At 38.0% G+C, this 27,335-nt stretch overlaps 2 protein-coding genes across 2 annotated transcripts; both read right to left on the bottom strand.

Moving 5' to 3' along the window:
* Positions 1-7,000: 7,000 nt before the first annotated feature.
* On the bottom strand, positions 7,001-9,089 carry LOC137489056 (duodenase-1). Its single transcript, XM_068216635.2, has 5 exons — positions 8,209-9,089; positions 7,983-8,127; positions 7,727-7,865; positions 7,316-7,567; positions 7,001-7,232 (listed from the first exon to the last, which is right to left on the bottom strand). The coding sequence occupies exons 1-5, from the start codon at positions 8,270-8,272 to the stop codon at positions 7,077-7,079; spliced, it is 756 nt and encodes a 251-aa protein (XP_068072736.2). The 5' UTR covers positions 8,273-9,089; the 3' UTR covers positions 7,001-7,076.
* A 37-nt stretch (positions 9,090-9,126) lies between these two features.
* On the bottom strand, positions 9,127-12,883 carry si:dkey-21e2.11. The gene is made up of 5 exons (XM_068219371.2): positions 11,029-12,883; positions 10,807-10,951; positions 10,542-10,680; positions 9,827-10,078; positions 9,127-9,747 (listed from the first exon to the last, which is right to left on the bottom strand). Exons 1-5 carry the CDS (start codon positions 11,174-11,176, stop codon positions 9,592-9,594), a joined length of 840 nt encoding a protein of 279 aa, XP_068075472.2. The 5' UTR covers positions 11,177-12,883; the 3' UTR covers positions 9,127-9,591.
* Between the last annotated feature and the right edge of the window lie 14,452 nt (positions 12,884-27,335).

The following is a 27,335-nucleotide window of genomic DNA, read 5'->3' as shown; positions in this document are numbered from 1 at the left end:
GTTGAATATATATACAAAATATCGTTATGGTAAGGTATTGTAATAACTGAGGTGAAGCTGATCTGCGGTAGTTCAAACTGAGCATCAGAATTGGGATGAAAGTGGATTTAAGTTACTTGACATGGTTGTTTTTGCACGAAATGTGTTGCAGTACACATAACAAGGAAAGTGCAAAACAAAGACAGAGTTAAACTATTCAATAATCCAATAAATCAATAATTATTCAATTCAATAATTCAATAAACCATTCAATAAATGAGATTTAACAATGAATTAAGAAAACAAAGAAACAAGTTGATGGCAGGAGGACTGAACAAAGAAAAACTAAAGAGAAAGTCCATGAACATCAACATCCTGGGCTTTTTAGTGAGATGTCATTTGATTGGCTGGCATGCTAGGAATCACTTCTTACACGGCATGCACTAAATTCCAGGGGTTTCATTACCACGACGTAAAATGGGCGTGGCTCGGTCGGTGTTTGGGAAACGCCCCCTTAAAAAAAATAATAAATACTGAGAGGTCACCGATCATGCGCAGTACAGGTTCTTTTTTAGCGCGGTCATTTCAAACAGGATGATTATGGATAAAGAACCTACCGCGGTGGATAACGAAGCAAAAAACAATCATACATGTTATTTTTTTGTTGTTATAATGTTATATTTTAAAGATTTCATTAGCAAAAACAGGTGACCTCGTTTTAATCCGTATTACTCCGTTTTACTGTCTCTGGGCTTTTGTACTTCCATTTTAAACCAAATAATAATGGTTGTGGTAAGATTAACCGTGTTTTTGTAGTTTAAAATATGGTGTTCAGTCATGTTTAAACAAATAAATACCACATTTTCTGTAATAAATCGTGGTTAATTTTTCTTTCTCGATCTTAGTTAATTAACATAACTCATATTTATTTTCTATTTTTATTTAAAGTCATCATACACAAAACACCTGGGATCAGGACAGGTATCTGATGTTATCTAATATAAAAGTGATCATCCATGAAACACCTGGGATCAGGACAGGTATCTGATGTTACTGTATATAATATAAAAGTGATCATACATGAAACCCCTGGGATCAGGACAGGTATCTGATGTTAATATATATAAAAGTGATCTTACATGAAACCCCTGAGATCAGGACAGGTATCTGATGTTAATATATATAAAAGTGATCATACATGAAACCCCTGGGATCAGGACAGGTATCTGATGTTAATATATATAAAAGTGATCATACATGAAACACCTGGGATCAGGACAGGTATCTGATGTTACTGTATATAATATAAAAGTGATCATACATGAAACCCCTGGGATCAGGACAGGTATCTGATGTTAATATATATAATATAAAAGTGATCATACATGACACACCTGGGATCAGGACAGGTATCTGATGTTAACTAATATAAAAGTGATCATACATGAAACCCCTGGGATCAGGACAGGTATCTGATGTTACTGTATATAATATAAAAGTGATCATACATGAAACCCCTGAGATCAGGACAGGTATCTGATGTTACTGTATATAATATAAAAGTGATCATACATGACACCCCTGGGATCAGGACAGGTATCTGATGTTACTGTATATAAAATAAAAGTGATCATACATGAAACCCCTGAGATCAGGACAGGTATCTGATGTTAATATATATAAAAGTGATCATACATGAAACCCCTGGGATCAGGACAGGTATCTGATGTTACTGTATATAATATAAAAGTGATCATACATGAAACCCCTGGGATCAGGACAGGTATCTGATGTTACTGTATATGATATATAAAGTATTTGACACAAAAGCCCTGGGATACCTGAGGACAGGTATCTTAAGTTATACAGTATTAATGTAATCTGAGAGGTATCTTAAGTTAATTTGTTTAATATAACATACACTGACTTCACATGAAACACCTGCGATCAGGAGAGCTATTTTGTACTGCATATAAATGGTATTGGACACGAAACCCCTGCGAATACGTACAGGTATCTGAATCAAACGGCTGTTTTCACAATCTGCGCATGATCCGTGACCTATGCAAATTCACAGATAGACCACGCCCACCCGATGACGTAGTAGCGGTTACGCTGTACTGAAACCCCTGGAAAAAAGTGCCTGCCCTTCTTACACTGCAACCAAAATGGCTGACAGACAAAAAAGGACATTTTATGGGAAGGAGCGAGGCATGTAAAGTTTAGCTCTTTAATTGTTTTTTTTTTTACTATTATTATTACATATAAATTTGTTTATTAAAGTGTCCGGAACAATACATTTAGCTTTCAAAGCTGTTAACTTGTTTGTGTTTCAAAATATTATCCTTTTTTAAATGTCCACTATAGTGGACACCAGAACCATGTTAATGTAATTAATGACTGCATGTTGTAGGAGGCAGAACTGAGGCAGAGAGGATTCTTTAATAGTTGAGGGAGACTCTGATTTAGAGTCTGACAATTAGAGAATTAGAGTCAATAAAAGAAAGACAACATTTAGTTTTAAATCGCTTTTATGTTAAAATTTGTTTTTGAATAACATCACTTCTTTTTTGTTTTTGAGTTCGGCTCTCTTTCAGACTAAACTGTTACATTAATTTCAATACAAAAGGAAAAAATTGCTTTTGTTTTGTTTTTGTTATATTGATGTTGGATTAATATCCCTTTACAGTCATATCCTGTACAGTTTTGTTGTCTGAGTTTGGCAATCGTTTCAAACTAAAATGGTCCTGTGGTCCACTACAGAATATGCTGTAAAATTTAAAATAAAAACAAAATGTAAAAACTTTAAATTGTAGAATTATTTTAACCCAAAGGATGTAGAAAAGAAAGAAAAACAATTGGGGGGTCTCAGAAAGATATGTTAGATTTTCTGTTAATTAGATATTCATGTCATGTGTCATGTAAGTGAAAACTGAGTCAAAGGATGAGCATTAATAAATGGTTTTGCAGATTTGCTGTGTGGTTCTCTTGTTTGAGTGTCAGGCTTCAGAAATTGTGTAGAGTAAAGATTATCTGTGGAAGCAGTTGAAATAAAAAAAAAATAAGTCAATTGACTTGCAAAGTGCTGGAACGAGAGATTCCTAGATGTGCAGCTGAAACATCTGCAGCAACTTTATGATCCCAAGAAGTGTGTGACCAAGATATCTGAGGAATTTTTCCAGAAATTTGTTGATTTTTCCTTGGTACATCTTATGTTTTGTATTTTGAGCTTGTAAGTGTGTGTGTGTGTGTGTGTGTGTGTGTGTGTGTGTGTGTGTGTGTGTGTGTTTGTGTGTGTATGTGTGTGTGTGTGTGTGCGTGAATAGCATTCATTGTATACAAATGAAATTTCTGCTTTTTGTTTTTCTTTTAAACACTTTTAAGAACATAAATAAAACCTTTGAGAGACCTTAACCTTCTCCAATTACAGAAAGCCTAACATGTCATGTTTCCAGAATTAGTTTACGGGTAGTTGGTGGGGTTTCTACATAATTCTCTCATGAGCAACAAGGAAGGAAAAGGAAATGACAGTATTTTAAATATTTGGCACATGGAAATCATTTCAGGTTTTACTTAAAATTGCAATATGAAGGTTTTGGTTTAGATAATAGCCCACATGTCTGAGATTGCTTTGAAAAATAAGTTCAGACATTTTGGGGCAAGACCAGATCATGTGGGTGAGGTTGCACTGTCTGTGAACACCTGTTAAATTCGATATCTATTTTGTTGAGCTTTGAGTTTTTCTTTGCTATAGTGTAGTCTGTGGAGGACCTTAAGGGTGCACTCATACCAGTCCCGTAACCAGCCTAGTGAAGGGGGATTCTTTTTCTCCGAGAGTGGATGTTTTTTTGCTTATTTTCTTCGTATTTATTATTTGATTAAGACGTTAAAATACAGCATTTTGGTGAAATTTTCTAATATTTAGTGCTAGATTAGCTCATTTTCTGAAATCATGCGCATACTTTTTGAAGTGACAAAAATGCTGTTTGTACATTACAGTTTTTTTTCCAACTGCTTTCACACTAAATCTTTTCTTGTCACACAATTTCTGAAATCTCTCACTCAAAATGCAAAACTACACCTCAAATCTCCAATATCAGGAGCAATATCTCAGCCTTGAAATCGGTTATCAATTGCATAAAACAGTGAATGGACAGCTTATCTATTCCTTGTGTCTCCTAGCTATTGGTCGAAACTAATTGTGATGATTGAAGTCCCATTAGGTCTTCCTGGTAGAACTAGCGCTAAAAGCTACATCCTTGTCAAGATCACCAAGCTACATCATTCATTGTCGTTGTTTTAATTGTGTTCTATCTAGCAGCAAAAGTCAAACTGTGGCTTTAAGATGTCAATAAGGCCTAATCATTGCAAGTGAAGAAAGAAAGGCTGACCTCTTCTGATGAGTTTAGGTACTTACAACCTTTTATTGACTTCATAATCAAAGGTGATGCTACATGCTAACATCTTTAAGCTAAACGTGGAAAATCTCACTAAAAGTACTTAGCAGCAAAGTGAATGTTTATTTATAAAATACTACATTTTAACTGGACATTAGACATAAAATATGTACAGAATTTCCTGTATCATAATAAAAAATGTGATCAGATTGTCTGCAGGAGATGTGTCTGATAAGATACTTATCAAATTTATCTTCATAAAATTATAATATTACAAACTGCAACCACTTGTTAAAATCAATAAACATTTCAATTATTGTGTACTTGCCCTGATCAAATAACTGATGATCTTTTGTAATGATCCAACTTCCTCCATTTCTGTATTTCTACATCATCTGTAAACTGGAATAGTTGCATGTAGCTAATTTTTTTTCTTTTTTTTTTCGCATTTTGTGTTATTCAGGATAATCATGTGTTTTCGTTGATTAGAAAGTCAATAGTTTTCAGTTTTCACCCAGGCTGAAACATTGGACACAGTAACCACTTCAGTGTCCTATTCATCCATTCATGTAGACATCCAGTTCACTTTCTCATTTTGTGTGATTATTATTAATATTACTATTATTATTATTTATATTAATAAAAAATCCAGCTACAGTGCAAAATCATGTTATAGAAACACTAAATAATACTAATACAAATTTAGACAATTCTTTAAATTATTTTTTTTAACAGATATGCAACACATTTTCTATAATGATTTAAGCTTTATCTGTATGTTTTGTTTCATATCTTGCCATTTAGTTGGCTCACATGCATTCAGTATACAATATGTTCTGCCAGCATTTACTTAAAAACATTTACCCAGGGAAAGCTTAAGAAGCCAGAATTAATCGTTTATAGTATGTAACAGATGTATACATTTACTTTGATTAATGGATATTTTGAAAACCTAGTTTCCCCCCAACATAACTTAAGAATCTATTAGGAATATACAGGATGGGAATACACCCTTTTCACATTTGTGGGTTTCTCAGCAGCTGAGGTCATCATAGTTGGATAAACTTAGAGAACAGTTAATGGTAGAGTACCACACACACACACACACACACACACACACACACACACAAACACAAAGATATAAATTTATGCTGTTATAATCAACTATTAGCCCCCCTTTTATTCATTTTTTTTTTATATTTCCCAAATTATGTTTAATTGAACAAGGGAATTTTCACAGTATGTTTGATAATATTTTTTTTCTTCTGGAGAAAGTCTTATTTGTTTTATTTTGCTAGATTACAAACAGTTTAAATTTTTTATGAACCATTTTAAGGTCAAAATCAATAGCCCCTTTAAACGTTTCTTTTTTTTGATAGTCTACAGAACAAACCATTGTTATGCAATAAATTCCCTAATTACCCTAACCTGCCTAGTTAACCTAATTAACCTAGTTAAGGCTTTACATATCACTTTAAGCTGTATAGAAGTGTTGAAAAATATCTGGTAAAATATTATGTACTGTCATCATGGCAAAGATAAAATAAATTTGTCATTAGAAAAGAGTTATTAAAACTATTATGTTTAGAAATGTGTTGAAAAAAAATCCCTCTGTTAAACAGAAAATGGGGAAAAAATAAACGGTGAGGGGGCTAATAATTCAGGTTGCTATTAATTCTGACTTCAACTATATATATATATATATATATATATATATATATATATATATATATATATATATATATATATATATATATATATATATATATATACAACAATTCTGTCTGGTTCTCAAATCTGATAGGCTGATAGCTGTACAATATTCTGGAATATCAGAACTCCTACAGCCTCTTTACCCTTTGTGTATTACTCCGCCCACATACAGCCAGAAAGAAGCAGACACTACAGATCTAAAGTTTAAAAGATGCATGCTCAACTGTTTAACTGTCAGCTTATGATTTGAATCCAATGCGGAAGAAAGTAGTTCCACATACAAAAAGGTTTTTGAGACTCTCCATGTTTGATTTTGTTTTTATATACACAATTATGCCCTCAAACTGTTGTATAAACACAATATCATAATATATATATATATATATATATATATATATATATATATATATATATATATATATATATATATATATATTCATTCATTCATTCATTTTCTTTTCGTCTAGTCCCTATATTAATCCGGGGTCGCCACAGCAGAATAAACCAGCGGATGCCCTTCTAGCCGCAATCTCTGGGAAACATCCAAACAAACTCATTCACTCTTACACTATAAACAATTTAACCTACCCAATTCACCTGTACCGCATGTCTTTGGACTGTGGGGGAAACCGGAGCACCCGGAGGGAAAGTAGGGAGAACATACAAACTCCACACAGAATCTGACCCAGCCGAGGCTCGAACGACTAAGCAACCTTCTTGCTGTGAGGTGACAGCACTACCTATGGTGCCACTGTGTCGCCTTGTTTTTATTTCATTCATTTTTAAAATACAAATGTTTGACCAGTAGTTTTAAAGACCCCTGCCCCCCCCCCCCCCCCCATTAGTTTTAAAATTATAATTATTTAATATTGTAATTTTAATGGTCTTGACAATGAAGACGATACAACAATTAATGCTCAATATTTACTATGTTTATTAAATGATTTATGATTACAAGACAAAAATATTTTATGTATCATGAAGTCACTAAACATTTCCAGTTATGTTGTGGATCCATGGAATATATGCTGAAATCCTAGTATACATATTAGGACGCAAACGTGAATTACAGAGATAACGGTCACCAAAAGCTGTGATGCCAACAGCAGTGTTATTACAAACCAAAGGACCTCCTGAATCCCCCTGTTAAAAAACACAGATCAACTTGTCACTAGTGAAATTAGTTTAAACATTAACATAAAGTCTGAATCATTATTCATACGTACAATGCAGGTTCCACCATGGCCATAAACACAGATCATCTTTGAGGCCTTATAGTATGGTCCCCATCTGTATTCACACTCTGCATTGCACATTATAACTGTCTCTGCCTCTCTTAGACGATCAATCGGTGGGCCATTCAACCACAGTGTTCCCCAACCAGCAACACTACAGAGAGTGTCTGCTTTGGCACTTTTTCTATTCTTTGATAATGAAATCAGTCCAATATTGTTGCTCAGTCCGACATTTTTATTTAACTGTAATGCAAAACACAATCGTTCATTATAAACTGTTTTTTTATGATTATTCTGCTGGTTCTGTTAGTTTGTTTAAAAACCGAAGCACCAAATGAAAAGGTATACTGAATGAATAAAAAATAAGCATCTAGAACGACTAACAGTATTACAGATTTATACCTTCAAAAGCATGATGTCATTCTCAAAAGTGTTAGAATTATAGTCTGGATGCGGTATGTAGGATGTCACTTTAAAGGAGTTGCAATCGTTTTTTTCACGCAAATCATGAGTGCCAACCACAACCGTCAAGATGTCACATCTATTAGAAAAGCATCTTATTATCAAATGACACACTGTATGATTGTACTGCTGATAATGTGTCAATGAAAACAGATTTTAGCTCAACATCACACTTTACACTAAACAAAACTCTTACTTCTTCCAGCAATGTGCAGCAGTCAAGACAAACTCTTCAGTAATGAGGAATCCACCGCAGATATGCTGCCCATAATATTGAAGAGAAACCATGTAAGGTCTGGAGTGAGGTTTTGCTTCAGTGCCGTCCTCTATACCCACATGAGCTGAAAGAAATAGTGTTGTTAGTCAATTACTCTGAACATGTATTTTCAATATTTTTAACAAATCTGTAAGTCAGATCTTACCGGTAAAGGTCAGGTGTGGCACAAAAGAAACCAGCAGGAGAAGAGAGATGATGATGATGGTCATGATGAAGACTATCAGTGAGCTTGCAATGACAAAACACAAAATATACCAATATAAAAATAGACACTAAAGGTGGGTGTAGACATTTAAATTGATGTATTATTTTTCCGTTTTGCACCCTAATCAACAGCTTTTATTTTAGGAGTGGAGGAAACCCATTTGATTGGCTGTTAGTAAATATGAGTCATATCGAAAGTCACACCAACTGGACCACAATGAAATTCTCCCAAAATACACCTCCTGTAGTGTGCAACCATTAAGAACTCTTCAGGCTCAAACTTAATTAAAGGCCAGAAAATGTGCATTTTTTACTTGTTTTTATGGGGTTTTGAATGAATGATCCAGTCTCATTTACATGAGACATTTTTGCATTTCACTTAAACAAAGGAAAAAGAAGAGAAATTCAAGCTTCGTGCTGAAATGTACAAATGAACATCTGGTTTAAAAATCAACAAGAGGTTTCAGATGAACAGTGCAGCAGTGTGGTTGATCTCAATGAGGAAATCTAGTTTTGAAAAAGATCTGCTTTGTATTTAAACTTCTAAATGAATAGTTCTGGTTCTTGTTTCTGATTGGCTGAGTTGTGTTTGAGTCATAACAGTGGTAACAAAACAATACAAACAAAAACATTCTACAAACATATGCTGTGTCCCAATTTGCATACTTATACTACGCCCTAAAAGTATGTACTTCTTTTGTCAGGAAAAAGTTTTGAGTGTGCAGCAGAAGAGTATGCAAGCTTTGGGACATACTACTTCCTCTTTAACAGATCGTTGTGCTGATTAGTTTTCCCCCTGTCAATCATCCACACACCATCCACATTTCTGTTGTATTTGATTTCCTAATTTATTGGAGAAACAGCAGCAGATTAACCTTCCGTTCACAAGTCATTCATGCAAAGAAATCTCCTCAGATCTTTGTCATCAGTCATAATACTGATTTAAAATAGTTTTCTTCTTTTGAAGAATGTAGTTGGGATTATGATTAGTAGCCAGATGCTGATCTTATTTGGAAACGGCACCATGACATGGAATATGAAGTCAGTTGCTCAAATTAAACCTTCAAATTTCCAAATGCATGTAGTTAGTAACTACTTAAAAAATGCAACTGACAAATATGAAACAACCTTTGAATTGAAGCGCACCATTGTAAGATGTATTTTTATGCCATTTATTAATCTGAAAATTGTTTGAATAGTAGTTTAAAACCTCATAATCTTGACAATGAAGACAATACAACTGATTGATGCTTGCCATTTGATACTTTTATTGAAAGATTTATGGAAGAATTAAAAAACATTTCTTCCTTTTTTCATGAAGTCACTAAACCTTTCCAGTTATGTTGTGGATCCATGGAATATATGCTGAAATCCTAGTATACACATTAGGACGCAAACGTGAATTACAGAGATAAAGGTCACCAAAAGCTGTGATACCAACAGCAGTGTTATTACAAACCAATGGACCTCCTGAATCCCCCTGTTAAAAAAACAGAGATCAACACATCACTAGTGAAATTAGTTCAAACATTAAAGTCTAAATAATTTTTCATACGTACATTGCAGGATCCACCATGGCCATAAACACAGATCATCTTTGAGGCCTTATATAGAGATTTCCATCTGCGTTCACACTCTGCACGATTCACTATAATTGTCTCTGCCTCTCTTAGACAGTTAGTCTTTGGGCCATTCTTCCACAGTCTTCCCCAACCAGCAACACTACACACAGTATCTGCTTTAACATCTTTTCTTTTCTTTGATAATGATATCAGTCCAACGTTGTTGTTCAGTCTGACTTTTGTATTAAGCTGCAACGCAAAACACAATTGTTAATTATAAACTTATTGGTATATACTAATACTTAGTATACTGTACACATATAATCATGGGCTCGTGTATAACTCTTCAAGACCTCAAGCAATTATTAATGAATACTTCATGAGAAGCAAATGATTATTTAAGATATGATTCATACATTAATCAATAAATAAATATTTAAATCAGCCATAATGCATTTATTCCCTAATAACATATTATACTACATATAACATATTACGTATATCATATATAATCATTTGTTCTTAATGCAGTAATAAAGTTTTAAATATATATCATCCCATGATTATAAGAATAAGAATTTTAATGAATAACGGTGCAGCCCTATTGTAAACTGTTACAACTATTTTTTTTTTTTTTTGTATAGATTGCTATTTTGTTTGTTTCAAACCAGAACCACAAATGCAAAAGAATAAAATAATTATAGGCTGATACCTTTAAAAGCATGATATCATTCTTCATAGTTTCAGAGTTATAGTCTGGGTGCGGGAAGTAGGATTTCACTTCAAAGATGTTGCAATAATTTTTTTCACTCAAATCATGGGTGCCAACCACAACTGTGAGGGCATCACCTCTGTTGAAAAAGCATATTGTATCACTGCCATATAATGAACTGTATGACTCTACTGCAGCTGATGTGTCAATCTAAAGGGATTTTAGCCTAGCATAGTGTACAGTTCACACTAAACAAAACTCTTACTTTTTCCAGCAATGTGCAGCAGTCAAGACAAACTGTTCAGTAATGAGGAATATATGCCAGATATGCCAGCTGTTTTTCTGAAGAGAAACCATGTAAGGTCTGGAGTGAGGTTTTGCTTCAGTGCCGTCATCTATGTCCACACGAGCTGAAAGAAATAGTGTAAGTCAAGTACTGAGAACATGTATTTTCAATATTCTAACAAATCTTTAAGTCAGATCTTACCAGTGAAGGTCAGGTGTGGCTCCAGAGAAACCAGCAGGAGTAGAGAGATGATGATGATGGTCATGATGAAGACTATCAGTGAACTCGCAATGACAAAACTCTGTATGAGTATACTATAAAAATAGACACTAAAGGTGGGTGTAGACATTCAGATTGATGTTTTATTTTTAATTTTGCACCCTTAGCAACAGCTTTTATTTAAAGAGTGAAGGAAACCCATTTGATTGGCTGTTAGTAAAGTATGAGTTATCTCAAATATGATGATGATGTTGATGAAATTATCACACCGACTGACTTAGAAAATACATCCCCTTTAGTGCAGCCCTCATGAACTCTTCAGGCACAAACTCCACCAAAGGCCACCAAATGAGAATTTCTTACTTGTTTTTACAGGGTTTTACATGAGATCCAGCCTCAATCACAGTACTACATTTCACTTTAGCCAAGAAAGAGATCAGTTTAAGTAAAGAAATCCAAGCATCATGCTGAAATGTACAATTGAACATTCATTCGTTCATTTTCCTTCAGCTTAGTCCCTTAATTTATCAGGGGTCACCACAGTGGAATGAACCGCCAAATTATCCAGCACATGTTTTACACAGCGGATACCCTTTCAGCTGCAACCTACTACTGGGAAACATCCATACACACTCATTAACACACATACGCTAAGGTCAATTTAGTTTATTCAATTCACATTAAATGTCTTTGGACTGCAGGGGAAACTAAAGCACCCAGAAGAAACCCACGCAAGCACGCAAACGCCACACAGAAATGCCAACTAGCCCAGCTTGTGGAAACGAGGAGAAGAGGAAAGAGAGCCGGAATCCTCGTCAGGCTTAAGACGCCGTGGATTTCGACCTCCGCTCCCCACCATTCTGCAGGCTAACGTTCAGTCACTGAACAACAAATCTTGCGAGCTACGGGCGCGCATTTCCTACCAATGGGAAACAAGAAACTGCTGCATTGTCTGTATTACAGAAACCTGGCTATCTGCGGAGGTACCAGACACAGCTGCTCAATTTTTGGGGTTCTCCATGCACCGCGTGGACAGAAAGAAAGAACTCACAGGGAAAAGCAAAAGTGGAGGTGTGTGTTTCTTTATTAACAACTCATGGTGTGATGAGAGAAACATACACCCAGTTAGATCATTTTGTTCCCTTGATCTAGAATATCTTATGCTTCGATGTTGGCCATACTGGCTACCGAGGGAGTTCACAACTGATATAATCACGGCTGTCTACATCCACCCTCAAGCCAACACAGTGCAGGCACTCAGGGAACTGTACGAGAGCATAATCGAGCTGGAAACCGCACACCCATAGGCAGCGTTTATTGTTACAGGGGACTTTAACAACACCAATCTCAGGAAAATCGCTCCAAAATACTATCAACATATCACCACAAATACACTTGATGACCATATTTTGGATTATTGCTATTCCCCGTTCCGGTACCCCTACAAATCCCGGACCAATCGGACCAGATTCCATACTTCAAGACTGTTTTGATCACGTGGACTGGGATATGTTCTGGGCAGCTTGTGATGATGACATTAAAGCGTACTCAGACACAGTTACATGCTTCATCAGAAAATGCATAGAAGACATGATCCCAACAAACAGTGTCCGTATCTACCCCAACCAAAAACCATGGATCAATGGTGAAGTTCGAACAGCATGTGGCAGGGACTTAATTAAATCCCAGACTTTAAAAGTAACAAACCCGCCACTGTAAACATTGCTGCGTCTCTCCTGGATGAGCTCAACTCATTCTACGCTTGCTTTGAAGCTCAGGAAAGCACGCACAAACTGTGCGCTCCCATGTCCGAAACCGAAAGCACACTCTTTATTTCTGTTGCGGACGTAACGAGACCTTTTCGTCGTGTAAACATCCGGAAAGCTACGGGGCCAGATGGCATCCCTGGATGTGTACTTAAAGCATGCGCAGACCAGCTAGCTGGAGTTTTCACGGACATCTTTAACCTCTCACTCTCTCCGTCTGTGGTTCCCACATGCTTCAAGACAGCTACTATTGTGCCCATAACAAAATCAACTAAAAGCACATGCTTGAATGACTGGCCTCCGATTGCTCTGACACCCATCTTCAGCAAATGCTTTGAGAAGCTGATTAAAAAGCACATCTGCTCTGTACTGCCCGCTCACACCGACCCTCTGCAATTTGCATACAGAAGTAACCACTCCACAGACTGTGCAATTGCTTTCACTTTGCACACTGCTCTGTCTCAACTTTATTGTGGACTACAGCTCAGCATTCAACACCATAGTGCCTGCCAAGCTGGCGGTGAAGCTCCAGGCTCTGGGTCTGCACAGTTCTCTGTGCAACTGGATCCTGGACTTCCTGTTAAGAAGACGCCACATGGTCAGAATGAAAAACATCACCTCATCCCCACTGATCCTTAACACTGGTGCTCCACAGGGCTGTGTTCTCAGCCCACTCCTGTACTCCCTGTACACACATGACTGTACAGCCAAACACAGCTCCAATGACATCAGTATGCACATGCAAGCCACACACCTCCATTGTAAACAATCAACTTGCACATGGAAAAGACATGATATGTAAACGACCCCTAAGTCTGCCGTCATTTGCAAAATCAAGCAGTCTTCTTTCAGAGACTTGCTGGAATTACCTGACTTGTTGACTAATGGGTTGCGGACCCATTGCTTGGCAGTTTGTGGATCCTTCACTAGACCTTTTCCCCTTCGCAAAGACAATTTCAAAAGAAGTCTTACTCATTTTGCTAGCTTGTGAGTTGAAATTTATAGTTCAAGTGACCAAGATGTAACCGAGAGAATACGGTCATTTTTAAAAATAAAAGATCGGTACTGGTCTGCGGCCCAGGGGTTGGGGACCACTGGTTTAAACCATGAGTGCTTAAACTCACTCTTGGAGGGCCAATGTCCTGAAAAATTTATAAACAACCCCAATCAGACACACTGATTATTCAAACTTGCAAGAAATGTACACCAACATTTGTTGATTTAAAAAGTAAAATTTAAAGCAATGATCTCGTAGCATTATTTATAATACTGTAATATAAATCAAAGTTCATTCATTCATTTTCCATAGGCTTAGTCAGCTTATTGGGATTACCACAGCGGAATGAACCACAAACTTATCCAGCATATGTTTTACACAGCGGATGTCCTTCCAGCTCCAACTCAATACTGGGAAACACCCATACACTTTCATATGCCCACATTCATACACTACGGCCAATTTAGCTTATTCAATTAACCTATACTGCATGTCTTTAGACTGGGGGAAGCTGGAGCACTCGGAGGAAACCCGCGTCAACACGGGGAGAACATGTAAACTCCACACAGAAATGTCAACTGACCCAGCCGAGGCTCGAACCAGCGACAGTGCTAACCACTGAGCCACCGTGTCACCCCATAAATAAATAAGTAAATGAATACTTTAGTAATATATGGTAAGAGATTTGACAAAATTTAGAGTGCACATTATCAGCTGACGAACTTCCAGTATCCAGTTAAAGAAGGGCCACACGTTTCACCAGTTCTACCTACAGGTCTGAGATAAATTGAGTATGTCTGTGGTTTGCTCCTCTCTCACATCCTGAATGAGAAATGAGATCAGAGGTGTTAAGAAAAGGTGTCAAGATTAGAGGTGTTAGTCTATTGTCATAAACAAAAACAACATGTTATTTTTTGTAAATTCTTTCCACAGTGTATGAAAGTATCTTGTTGGACTATAAATTATTTAAAATAAAGAAAATGGTGTGTTTTTCCCAGCACAACACTTAAATACAGTACTTAAAATTTATAAATTCTCCAAAATGTATTTGTTTGCAGTGAAAATCATCTTTAAAAAGACCTGTGTTGCTTACCATCTCTGCACACATTTATAGAAGTGTGGTTTGGGTGGGCTGACACCTTTGAGCCAAGTTCCTTTTTAAAACATAAAATCCAAGCTGTTTTGTAGAGATAACAATCATTTGTCCTTAAGATAATGCATGTTTAAAACTCTACAGTACTGTTTCTGACTCTACAGAATGTTTGCAGTGATGTCTGATTGTTGTAGGTTGGATGCTATGGAGGTATATGTAATAGGTATAGGTAATAGTGTATAGGTAATAGTGTGCTTTCCAGGGATCTGAGAGGATCCTAATGCGCCACTACAGAGTTGGGGATGATGATTATACACTGACGATCAGGGGGAGTCAGTTTTTTCCAGCAATTTTAGTTTGTGTAACATACTTCAGTAAACCAAATTTATCAATTTAATTCAATTATATCTAATCTATTAATCAAATGTGTGGTTAGCAAGGACATTCTTGATCCTAAACAAACGGTGCAATTTGCATTCCTGCACCAAAAAAAAAAAAAAAAATAGATGCCCATGAAAATCTGCACTGTTGATGTAAAAAAATAATATGTTGGAGCAAGTGTATAATATAATATAAACTACACAGCTTTTTTACATTACTTTTAGGCTATGTGGATACAAACATCTGTTTTACAACATACATAACTGTTTTGTGCTCTAGATCTGCCGGTTTCAAACCACTGAATTTATATTTTTCTGCAGCCATAGACGGCTTTGTGCAGGCACTCTCAATAATATTAAACTATAAAAGACTGGTCAAATGTATATTTAAATGATCTATTATTTTAATTATCAACAAGATACAGATCAGAGCAAACTCATTCTGATGTTCTTTAGGGGGAATCAAGGGTAAATTAAGTGGGTCAGACCCCCAAAACCCCGTTTGTAAATCACATCCTGAGTATGACCATCCATTAGAAGAGTCATTAAACTACAGTATGCCCCTGACACTCCTCAGGGGCCTAAAAAACTCCCACAATATCCTTAAAAAAAGAGTTGGGGTCTAACTTCAAAATCTCGTTTAAATGTTCACATGGCCTTTGTCCATCATAGCCCATAACCAAAACTGCTGCGTTATTACGGTTTTTTTTTTCTTTCTTTTTTTTCTTTATATTTTTGAGCCAAATCTTAGCACCATTCTATGGTGTGACTGTCTCAAACATAGCTTAATAAATTACTACACATAATTAACAAATTCATCAGGTCTAGTTTTACAAGTGGCTATTTTAGTAAATTTCATTGTTTTTAAGCCATATGTTTCTAAAATATATGAACTTGATACATTCTGTCACTGAAAATCATGTCGACTGGTGTGAGGCTATATGCGTTGTGGGTTTTATGATTGTACTGTATATACAAACACAAATGCAAAAGCAACAGAAGGCCACAGGAGATTTTTGTTTTTTTTTTATTTAAATTTTTAGTTTCATTTTATTTTTTATTTTAATTTAATTTATTATTTATTATTAAATTGTTCAATTTATGCCAATAATACCAGATAGCACCTTTAACAACAGATCTCTGTGAAAGGGGCGAGATAATAATAGAAATATATAGCGTTTTGTTCATTTACAAAGGCAAGTTTTTTTTTTTTGGAAGATTGTTATACACAAATTAACTTGAACAAAATAGATGCCTTGTGTGCTTGTAACGATGTTTTACAGCCTGCAAATAGCATAATTTGAATGCCAAAAAAGATCTACAGCATACGCTTCTGTAAATTTATGTGGTCAAGTATGAATGGAAACATATTCACAAATTAGACAGTAATTTTTTTACTCCCGATTTGACAAACAGAGAGACATATTTATTTAGCAGAGCCAACAGAAATAGAAATATAGTGCTAATTATTTAAAATAATCAGTGAGAAAAAAAAACTATAAAACGATTGCAAGTGGGTGGAGACTTTAATGTTGTGTAGGCAAGATGGTGAGTAAATACCGTTCCCATTAATGCTTGTGGTATCATTCTCAGATCACAGATAGTTTGGGCTATAATTAATAAACATGTCAGCATATTTGTTGTAACTTCATATCCAAATATTTCAGTATGCTTAAATAGTATAATAATGTAGCTTATTGCAATAACTTGATGCATTTAGGCATGTAGACTGATTAACTGAACTGAAACAACTGAGCAACTAAACAATAAAGAAGTTATACAGATGAAGGACAAATGATACAGTTGCAGTTGTCCCATTTCTGGGAGGGAGAGTGAAAGATCTGGAGGAGGACAGGGAACCACCTAACTGACAGAGATGTAGCCTATGTAGAAGAAGTCCTATATAAAACAACACAATATTTAGATTTAAACCAACATCAGGATTCAGCACACAATTTCCTTTCTGCCAAATAACTTTTTTTCAGTCTTCATTTAAATTTTGGCCAAATCGATAGTTTAAGTTCATTTAAGCAGCCCAAGAGTGGTTGTGCAAATGGCCACAAGAGGTCACTATAGGGATTTAATTCACTCAGTTAATTCAGGTTAAGGCAAACCCCGGAACCTGTATAATCATACAACGTCACTCTCATCAAAACACTCTAGTCTTAGAAGCTTGGTGATAACAAGTTCCTGTGACAAATGTAAGTTAATGCAAGCCATGTAATCACAATAATGTGCGTTATAATGTTTGTTTTTTGTAGTATTGTCTCATGTTTACATTCGTGTGTACAGTTTAGCCAGGTGACCATCACTAAACTAGTAGCTAACATTACGTGTTTAAAATCTAGCACCCCTTGGTGAGCGGAGTGAGGTATGTAATTTATGTTTGTGTTTCAAATACGGAAAAAAAAAAAACAGTTAGGAGTTAGGAGGATTCTAAGGGCCCTTGCATTTTAGGATTAGGGGCCCATCACCAATCGCCCCCACCCTCTAATATTACCTGCTCTGAGCTGGGGCACTGAAGAGTTTTACCTGGACAGACTCAGAAAGCATGGTAGAAACCAGTAATTTTCTTTAATGCAGCAGTTTATTATATTATATTATATAATTCCCAAGACCTTTTTCATATTTACTGTAGCTCACTCTTGGTGGTAAGATTGTGTAATTTTTTTGTCTTTAACTGTTTGATTAATTAATTGTGTATATTATTTACATTCCTAATTGTGCATGTCTACATGACTAAGATACATGAAGTGATGTCACAAAGATTCCTGAATACTGGTTGTTTACATTAAAAATGGTGACATTTTTAATAACTTAAACTTTGCTTTTTTTTTTTAAGAATAGTCATTTTTAGACACCCAAAATCTGTTTTCGTGTAAAATTGATACTTTTTTTTCGGGCTGAAAACATTGTGTAAATGACCTCATATTTACCACACATACACACTCAAAATCAAAATTACCATCTTTGTAAGGCATCAGCAAAACTGCTAAGTTGTGTTTCACACATCAGATGTGGTCAGCAGAAGCAGAGATTATGTTCATGGTTAAGATAATCAGTGAAACTATCAAAGTTTTTTGAATTTGGTGGAGACTTTAAGCTGTGATATAAGATCGTGGTATAAGACTGTGGTATAAGTGACATGATTAGTAAAATTTCTTGTTAAACTTGTGGTCTAGTTTTCAGGTCACATGATTTATTATAAAACTATTAAGCACATCAGCATAGATTTTAATATTTGATTTATTAAACAGAAAGAAAAAGTCTTACATCGTCCATGTGTAGTTTAAAAATATAAACCAACTTAATACTGAAAAACATGATAAATGATTATTCTTAAACAAAATGTGTGTTTTCGTGGGCAAAAATGGTTTTGGTCTTGTTGCATCAGTTTCTCTCCTTCAGTGAAAAAACGTTGCCTTTCATCATTGTAGAAGATTAAAGAACAGTGTATAATATATAATATAATCAGGGCTAAACATTAACTTTTTTGATCACCAGCCACTGTGGATAGTAGTTTTCCAGCATTACTAGCCACTTGCCATTTTCACTAGCCACAATTTTGTTGTTGGGAAAATATATTTTATACACATAAATATTTTTGTGTGTCGTGTATGAGCGTGCTCAAAAATCATGAGCTAATGGGTCAGGGTTTTATATATTACAATTAGTTTTCATAATTTTCAGAGCCCAAAATGAAGGATTTACCCAATTTATCTATGACCACACCATAAATAAACAGTTAATTATTTCTTAGCATTTTTTAAATGTGTGAAGACATGCAAAAATATAGCTGAATACTAAACTTTTTACATTTACTTAACAAAACATTTGCACAGTCATATGTCCTGGCTAAAGATCACCAATTAACTGCACATAAATGGGGAGTTATTCTCCCATTACAGCAATGTTATTGTAAAAAAAAAGATAATTAACCCATATTAATGCAAAAAAGCAGGTAAAAAACATATTTGTGATAATGAAAGGATGATCACACACGCATGGTTAATGATAGACCCATAAATTATCTTTTCAAAGAATGGTTAAACCGAAAGCAACTGGCGCTGCTTACAATAAGTCAACTCTGGAACTCTTGAAAGCAGCAAGACTGAACAGGTGCATGTTCCTCCCTTTTTGTTCAGTCTATTTGAAATAGAATCAATCGCATCAGTTGTGTTTTTAGACACAGTTGCTTCACAAAAGGAAACGGAAGCGCGCACGCCTTATAAACAGTCGCGTGCATCACCTCAGCTGTTAGCGCGAGTGATTATCCTCTCATTCGGTATTCACCTGCTTTGCTCGCACGAAGTTGCGAATGCAATTATTTTTGTCAGTCGTGTTGCTTCTCGATCGCCTGTGCATGCATATTGGTCGAACCCTGCTCTTAAGAATTATTATCTGGGAAAATTATTTTCAACAAGCCAAAGTGGCTAGTGGGAGTGTCTGTTTTACCCGCCACCGCCAAAATCTACCTGCATTGGTTGCAGCAGCCATCAACTGCATTGGCCATAGCAATTGGCGGGTTGGCAGGTGTTAATGTAAAGCCCTGAATATAATATATATTAGTATTAGGGGTGTAATGATTCACAAAAATCACGGTTCGGTTCGATATGTTTTTGATACAGCAATAAAAGAAAAAAAGCCAGAGGATTTCTCTGATTTTAATGTTTTCATGTATTAAAACTAACATCATAAATGTCACCGACTCGGTCCCAGTCATTCCCCTCGCTGGCCAGCAGAGGCCGCCATCCCCGGACTTCTAAGCATTACATCATCCACCTAGACTGATCGTGCACACACCTGAACTGAATCCAGTTAACGACCCACGCTCCTATATAAGCCACACTCAAACTCCAGTTCTCTGCTTAGCCCCGTTTAGCCCCGGCCAGCATTTCTGAGCGTTCTATCCTGCCTGATCTTCCGTTTACTACTACTGCCCGTTTCACGACTCTGCTCTGTCTTCTGCCTGCCCTCGACCAAAGCCTGTTTCCTCGGACTCTGATTATCGCCGCCTGCCCCTGACTAAAGCCTGTTACACGGACTCTGAATCACGCTGCCTGCCTCTGACCCAAGCCTGGTAATCACACTGCGTCTCTCATCTGCTACTTCCCTATTGATGTGTATGTTGTATGTCCGCACAGCCGTGCAAGTTGTTGATGTTTAAGTGTGACTTAATAAATACTGCAAAATGGATCCCTCCGTGTCAGTCTCCCCGTTACAGAAGACTTCGCCCAACATGGATCCCGCAGTCATGCAGGCCCTGTCCCACGAAGTCGCAACTCAAGCTCAGGTACTAACAACACATCAGCAACAGTTATCACATCTAACCCAGCTGACCGATGAATTAGTTAAGGCATTGCAAGATCTTCGAGTTGCTTCCACAGTGCAACTCACCACCAATTACACTCCGAGCCAACATCCTGTTACACCGCTCCAGACCTTCTCCGGCGTTCGTTTGGCATTTCCCGACAAGTTCTCAGGTAACCCAGCCAAATGCAAAGGCTTTTTACTACAGTGTAAACTCTTTATCGCTCAACAGCCCCATCTGTTTACTGATGAAAAGAGTAAAATTGCCTTTGTGTGCTCCCTGCTCACGGGAAAAGCTTTAGATTGGGCTACTGCGCTCTGGCCAGACAATACCCCAATTTTCCCCTCATTTAATGACTTTCTCAAACGTTTTTGTACGGTTTTCGACCATCCTGAAGGAGGTCGTAATGCTGGCGAGGAGCTTTTGTGTGTCCAGCAGAGAAATCAACCTGCAGCCGAATTCGCTCTACATTTCCGCACGCTAGCTGCGCAGACTGGCTGGGCTGACGGTCCTCTAAAGACACTCTACAGAAAAGCTCTGAACCCAGAACTGCAGACTGAGATGGCATGCCGTGATGAGGGAAAATCACTGGATCAGTTCATTGAACTTTCAATCAGGTTGGATAATTTACTTCGAGTTAGAAGACCCCTACAGTCTGTTTTTCCCTGTCCTGTAACCCCTGAAGACCCCTCAGCTCCAAGTTCCCCTGAACCCATGCAACTGGGAAGAACCCGATTAACCCCTGAGGAACGTGAAAGAAGATTGTATGATCATTTATGCCTGTATTGTGGTCTTTTGGGTCATACCAAGTTCCGGTGTCCCAATAAACCTCCACCTAAGACAGTGTCGGTGAGTGCAACCAATTTACCCTCCACCTCCAATAACCATCTGAGTTTACCCGTCTGTCTGAATTATGGTGATGTAAGGATTCAGACTCGAGCTTTGGTTGATTCGGGAGCTGCTGGCAATTTTATTGACCACACGTTTGCGAGAAACCACTCCATCCCTCTTACCACCTGTGACTCTTCCCTAGCCATCACAGCTATAGACGGACGCCCCCTGGGGGAAGGAAACATTAAACTCCGTACCCAACCACTCTCTGTTCAAACTGCCTCTCACCATGAAGAAAAACTCTCCTTCCTAGTAATTGACTCTCCTCAGCATATCATTGTCTTCGAATTGCCCTGGCTGCAGGCCCATGACCCCCAGATCTCCTGGAAGACTGGTGGGATTATCAAATGGAGTAAGAACTGCATTAACCAATGTCTTCAATCTGTCACCTCTGTCCAACTCAAGACCAGAATCGCCTGTCCTGAAAACCCTGAGTCCAGTCAGATCCCCGAAACTTACCAAGATCTCAATGAAACCTTTAACAGACAGAAAGCCACTAAACTCCCTCCCCATCGTGAGTATGATCATGCTATGGAGTCACTACCAGGCATACCGCCTCCTCGTGGAAGGATCTTTCCACTCTCTCAGCCTGAGACCGAAGCCAGGAATACTTGCGTCACGGAGAAGTTGGAGAAGGGCTCTGTTCAAACATCCGCATCACCTGCTCCAGCTAGCCTAACCGTCCCCTCCACAGCCATGTCGTTTGTCGTCGAGAGTGATACCTCTGACACGGGCATCGGCACTAAACGTTCCCAGAGGACCCCGGCAACTAACAAACTCCACCCCTATACCTTTCATTCTCTCAAACGTAACCCTGCCAAGAGAAACGATGATGTCGAGCAAATTCGTAAGAAACCCCTGGAAGCACCTCGTCGTCCTGGTCCCATGTACTTCCCCGGACAGTGGGTGTGGCTATCAACCCGAGACCTCCACTTGAAACTTCCTTGCAAGAAATTCAGCCCCAGGTACGTGGGTCCTTTTCAAATTGAGAAACAGATTACTCCTGTATCCTTCCGACTGACACTACCTAACCACTACCGTATCTCTCCCATTTTCCATGTCTCCCTGCTCAAGCCTGCTGTTGGTCCAGCTGAGGTGGATAGGGAGGTGGCAGCCGGTGAACAGGGTCTCCCACCTATCATGATCGACAGAGAAGAGGCTTACCGGATCCATGAGATCCTGAGATCTAGACGCCGGGGCAGACAACTACAGTACCTCGTCGACTGGGAGGGGTACGGCCCGGAGGAAAGATCTTGGATCAAACGTAAGGATATTCTCGATCCAACTCTGGTGAATGAGTTTCACTTGCAACATCCGGAAATGCCGGCCCCTCGCCCCCGTGGAAGACCCCGGCGTCGCAATTCTTCTCACTTCAGGAGCCGTTCGTTGGAGGGGGGCTCTGTCACCGACTCGGTCCCAGTCATTCCCCTCGCTGGCCAGCAGAGGCCACCATCCCCGGACTTCTAAGCATTACATCATCCACCTAGACTGATCGTGCACACACCTGAACTGAATCCAGTTAACGACCCACGCTCCTATATAAGCCACACTCAAACTCCAGTTCTCTGCGAAGTCTTGTTTAGCCCCGGCCAGCATTTCTGAGCGTTCTATCCTGCCTGATCTTCCGTTTACTACTACTGCCCGTTTCACGACTCTGCTCTGTCTTCTGCCTGCCCTCGACCAAAGCCTGTTTCCTCGGACTCTGATTATCGCCGCCTGCCCCTGACTAAAGCCTGTTACACGGACTCTGAATCACGCTGCCTGCCTCTGACCCAAGCCTGGTAATCACACTGCGTCTCTCATCTGCTACTTCCCTATTGATGTGTATGTTGTATGTCCGCACAGCCGTGCGAGTTGTTGATGTTTAAGTGTGACTTAATAAATACTGCAAAATGGATCCCTCCGTGTCAGTCTCCCCGTTACAATAAAAGTATGATCTTGTTTTTTTTTTCTTTTACTTTAAACAGTGATAGAGCTATACTTCTGGGGTTTCTGCTTAGCAGCAAATAAAACAAATCCTTCTTTATACTCAAAACCAAAGAGCATCTTATAAAAAATAAACTCATTTTCAATCCATTTTTAATTATTTTTTATTTTCAGAAAGATGAGTGTCCACCTTTTCCTCAGACAACACAGATCTGCTTGATTTGACTGGCACCTGCCTTTTTAGTGGATGTGAAAGCAGGAATTATCTGACTGAAATGGGCTTATGAAGGAATAATGTAACGGGGCTCTATTACATTAAACATTTTCTTAAAACCCACTTCCCACTTCCGATTAAGGTCTCACTCATCCGATTAAGGTCTCTCATATCCACAGCTATAAATGTGCCGATCGCCTTGTTGATTTGTTTTACCCTGTTCGAATCTGTAGGAATTGCCTGTCTGAATGCTGTTCCAGTTCCAGATACTGATTCTGTGTTGTCAGTGTAAATGAGTTGATATGCTCAAATATTACCACTCTCTTGGTGGCGGTGATGGTGCGCGACGTATCTGAAGAGCGGTGGAGGCGTGTGCGTGCAATGTACCTGAGCGGTGGGGGGTGAGTTGTGCCCAACATACCTGAAGTGCTGGGAGGGATGCATGCTCTCCCAGATGTGGGAAAGACAGTTTATGTGGAACAATACAAGTTTCATATTGCTCACAGCCCAAGATTTTTGCTGTGGGCACCATTAAAACTAACGTTTTGTAGTGGCGAAAGTAACCAAAGCTTTGGCTAGAGCAGCTGGCATCCGGAAGTGCATCCGGAAAGTATTCATTGCGCTCCACTTTTTCCAAATATTTTTATTTTACAGCCTTATGGCAAAATGGATTAATGTATTTCCTCAAAATTCTACGCACAAACCCCCATAATGACAATATGAACAAATATTTTTTTAAATGGTTGCAAGTTTATTAAAAATAAAAAACCTGAAAAATTCCATGTACATAAGTATTCACAGCCTTTGCAGTGAAGCTCTAAATTGAGCTCAGGTACATTCTGTTTCCACTGATCATTCTTGAGATATCTCAGTAGCTTAATTAAAGTTCACCTGTGGTAAATTCATTTTATTGGACATGATTTGAAAAGGCACACACCTGTCTATATAAGGTCCCAGGGTTGACATTGCATGTTAAAGCACAAACCAAGCATGAAGACAAAGGAATTGTCTGTAGAGCTCAGACACAGGATTGTCTCGAGGCATAAGGCTGTGAGGGGTTACAGACAAATTTCCGCTGCTCTGAAAGTTCCAATGAGCACAGTGGCCTCCATCATCCGTAAATGGAAGATGTTTGGACCACCAGTACTCTTCCTAGAGCTGGCCAGCCATCTAAGCTGAGTGATCGGGTAGAAGGGCCTTAGTCAGGGAGGTGATAAGTAACCCAATGGTCACTCTGTCTGTTCTTCTGTGGAGAGAGGAGAACCTTACAGACAGACAACCATCTGTGCAGCAACCCACCAATCAGGCCTGTATGGTAGAGTGGCCAGATGGTAGCCAGTTCTTAGTAAAGAATTTGCCAAAAGGCATCTGGAGGACTCTCAGTCCATAAGAAACTAAATTCTGTGGTCTGATGAGACCACGCACGTGCACACATAGGGCTCAACCTGTGCAGTGCACATGCCTTTTTTAGTCTTGGATAGAAAGTGCCCTTCCAAAATGATCAAAAGTGCCCCCGCGACTCCCCCCCCCCCACCACCACCACCATCACCGCCCTTTAGTAGGCACGCGACAACATCGCTCTTGAGTACGTGCGTTCTCCACTCCCCACCCCCCCGCTTTACAGTACACGCACGACAACACCACTCTTCAGTACGCGCGCGACAACAACAACAACAACAACAACAACAACTAAATCCTATTGAACATCTCTGGAAAGATCTGAAAATGGCTGTACACCATCGCTTTCCATCCAAGCTGATAGAGCTTGAGAGGTACTGCAAAGTGGAATGGGCAAAAGTTCCCAAAGACAGGTGTGCCAAGCTTGCTGTCATATTCAAAAAGACTTGAGGTTGTAATTGCTGCCAACGGTGCATCAACAAAGTATTGAGCAAAGGCTGTGAATACTTATGTACATGTGATTTTTCAGGTGTTTATTTTTAATAAAATTTGCAACAATTTAAAAAAAAAATTTTTTTCACATTGTCATTATGGTATAAATCATTATTTTAGTATAAAATTTCGAGGAAATAAATTAATTTAATCCATTTTGGAGGAAGGCTGTAACATAAACAACTGTGGAAAAAGTGAAGCACTAGGAATCCTTTTCGGATGCACTGTACGTAATCTCTGGTAGTGAGTTTAGTAAAAGGCAACAGATGATTGTTGTTTTCATTTCATTTCATTCATTATTTCATTTTATTTTATTTACCAGTTTGGTCAAATGGATCAATAATTTTAAACATGTTCCACCATTCAATGTCTGATTTGGAAATTTAAGAAGTTGTCAAGATGACCCCCAAACACCCCATCCTTTACCTCCATATTTAATTAAAACATCTTGTTGACTTACAGATCAAAAACGACCTGTGACCATTTTAACACCTATTTTTTTTTATTTTATTTATTTATTTTTTTGATGTATCTTTCTAAAATGACCTCAAAATTTTGGAAAATGAACCATTTTCTATTTTCATGAAGGTTGTACCATCTATAAAACTATTTTTACACTACAAACGTTGGAGGCACATGTTGGCACACATATGCACATTCTTACCTGTAGAAAAAGGGAATGCTAAGACCAGACAAGTGTTAATATTGTATTTGAAAATGGTTAAGACAGTGAGGACAATTCAATTGCTTGACTGATTTATTATTTAGGTAATACTAAACTTTGATGAATAGCTGTTTTAAGCATATTCTTTCAATTTGATGGTCATAGTCTGCTGACCTTTCAAATCAGCGTTTTAATTTGAATATTTTTTTATATTCTATTGAAAAAGCAACAGTTCTGACGTAACATTTATTTCATCAACAGAGGCAATGCAATTTATGTCTTAACAAAAACTGACAGGTGGAAAAATTGGGGCACGCCTAGGCACATTACAGTCACCTTTTGCTGAAATAACAGAATGGCAGTTCTAGAACATTGTATCGTGTCTGACCATGAATTCCTTGGTAGATCTGGAACTGTGCTTTGTGTCATTGTTCTGCTGAAACATCCAACCCAGGAGTAACGTCTGCTTCTTGACTTATTCCTGAACATTGTCTTAAGAATCTGCTGATACTGGGTGAAATTCATGCGACCATTAACTCTGACAAGGCTTGCAGTACTTTTGCTTGCCACACATTCCCACAGCATGATGGAGCCCCCACCAAATTTGATCAGGAGCTCTTCACGCCCATTTACTGTTGTGAATTCACTATAGCTTCACATGGCTTATTACTTTTTAAAGGTAATTACCAATGGGACACATCTGACCTCCTCTGGAATCTAATCACCCGTTCACCATGTTTTAAATGAATTCTATGTGTTATTAGCTGCCTTGGACCTTGCAATCTGAAAGATTTTTTTGGTTTACATTCATCTAGCACAGTGGTCAACAAACTTGTTCCTAGAGTGCCGGTGTTGAGCAGATTTTAGTTCCAACCCTAATCAAACACACCTGAACAAGCTAATCAAGGTCTTACTAGGTATACTTGAAACATCCAGGCAGGTGTGTTGAGGCAAGTTGGAGCTAAACCCTGCAGGGACACTGGCTCTCCAGGACTGAGATTGGTGACCCCTGATCTAGCATATCTGACAAGTATTATGGTCTACTCACTCACTCACTTATTTTTATTTTTTATTTTTTGGCTTAGTCGTTGATCTATGTGGGGTCGAAATGAATAGCAAATTACTCTGGTATATTAACCCAGCAGATTAACCTAATC

The sequence above is a fragment of the Danio rerio genome, chromosome 22 (assembly GCF_049306965.1).
Source record: "Danio rerio strain Tuebingen ecotype United States chromosome 22, GRCz12tu, whole genome shotgun sequence".
NCBI lineage: Eukaryota > Metazoa > Chordata > Actinopteri > Cypriniformes > Danionidae > Danio > Danio rerio.
Note: the sequence above shows the minus strand (reverse complement) of the source record. Positions and strands in the feature narration are given on the sequence as shown.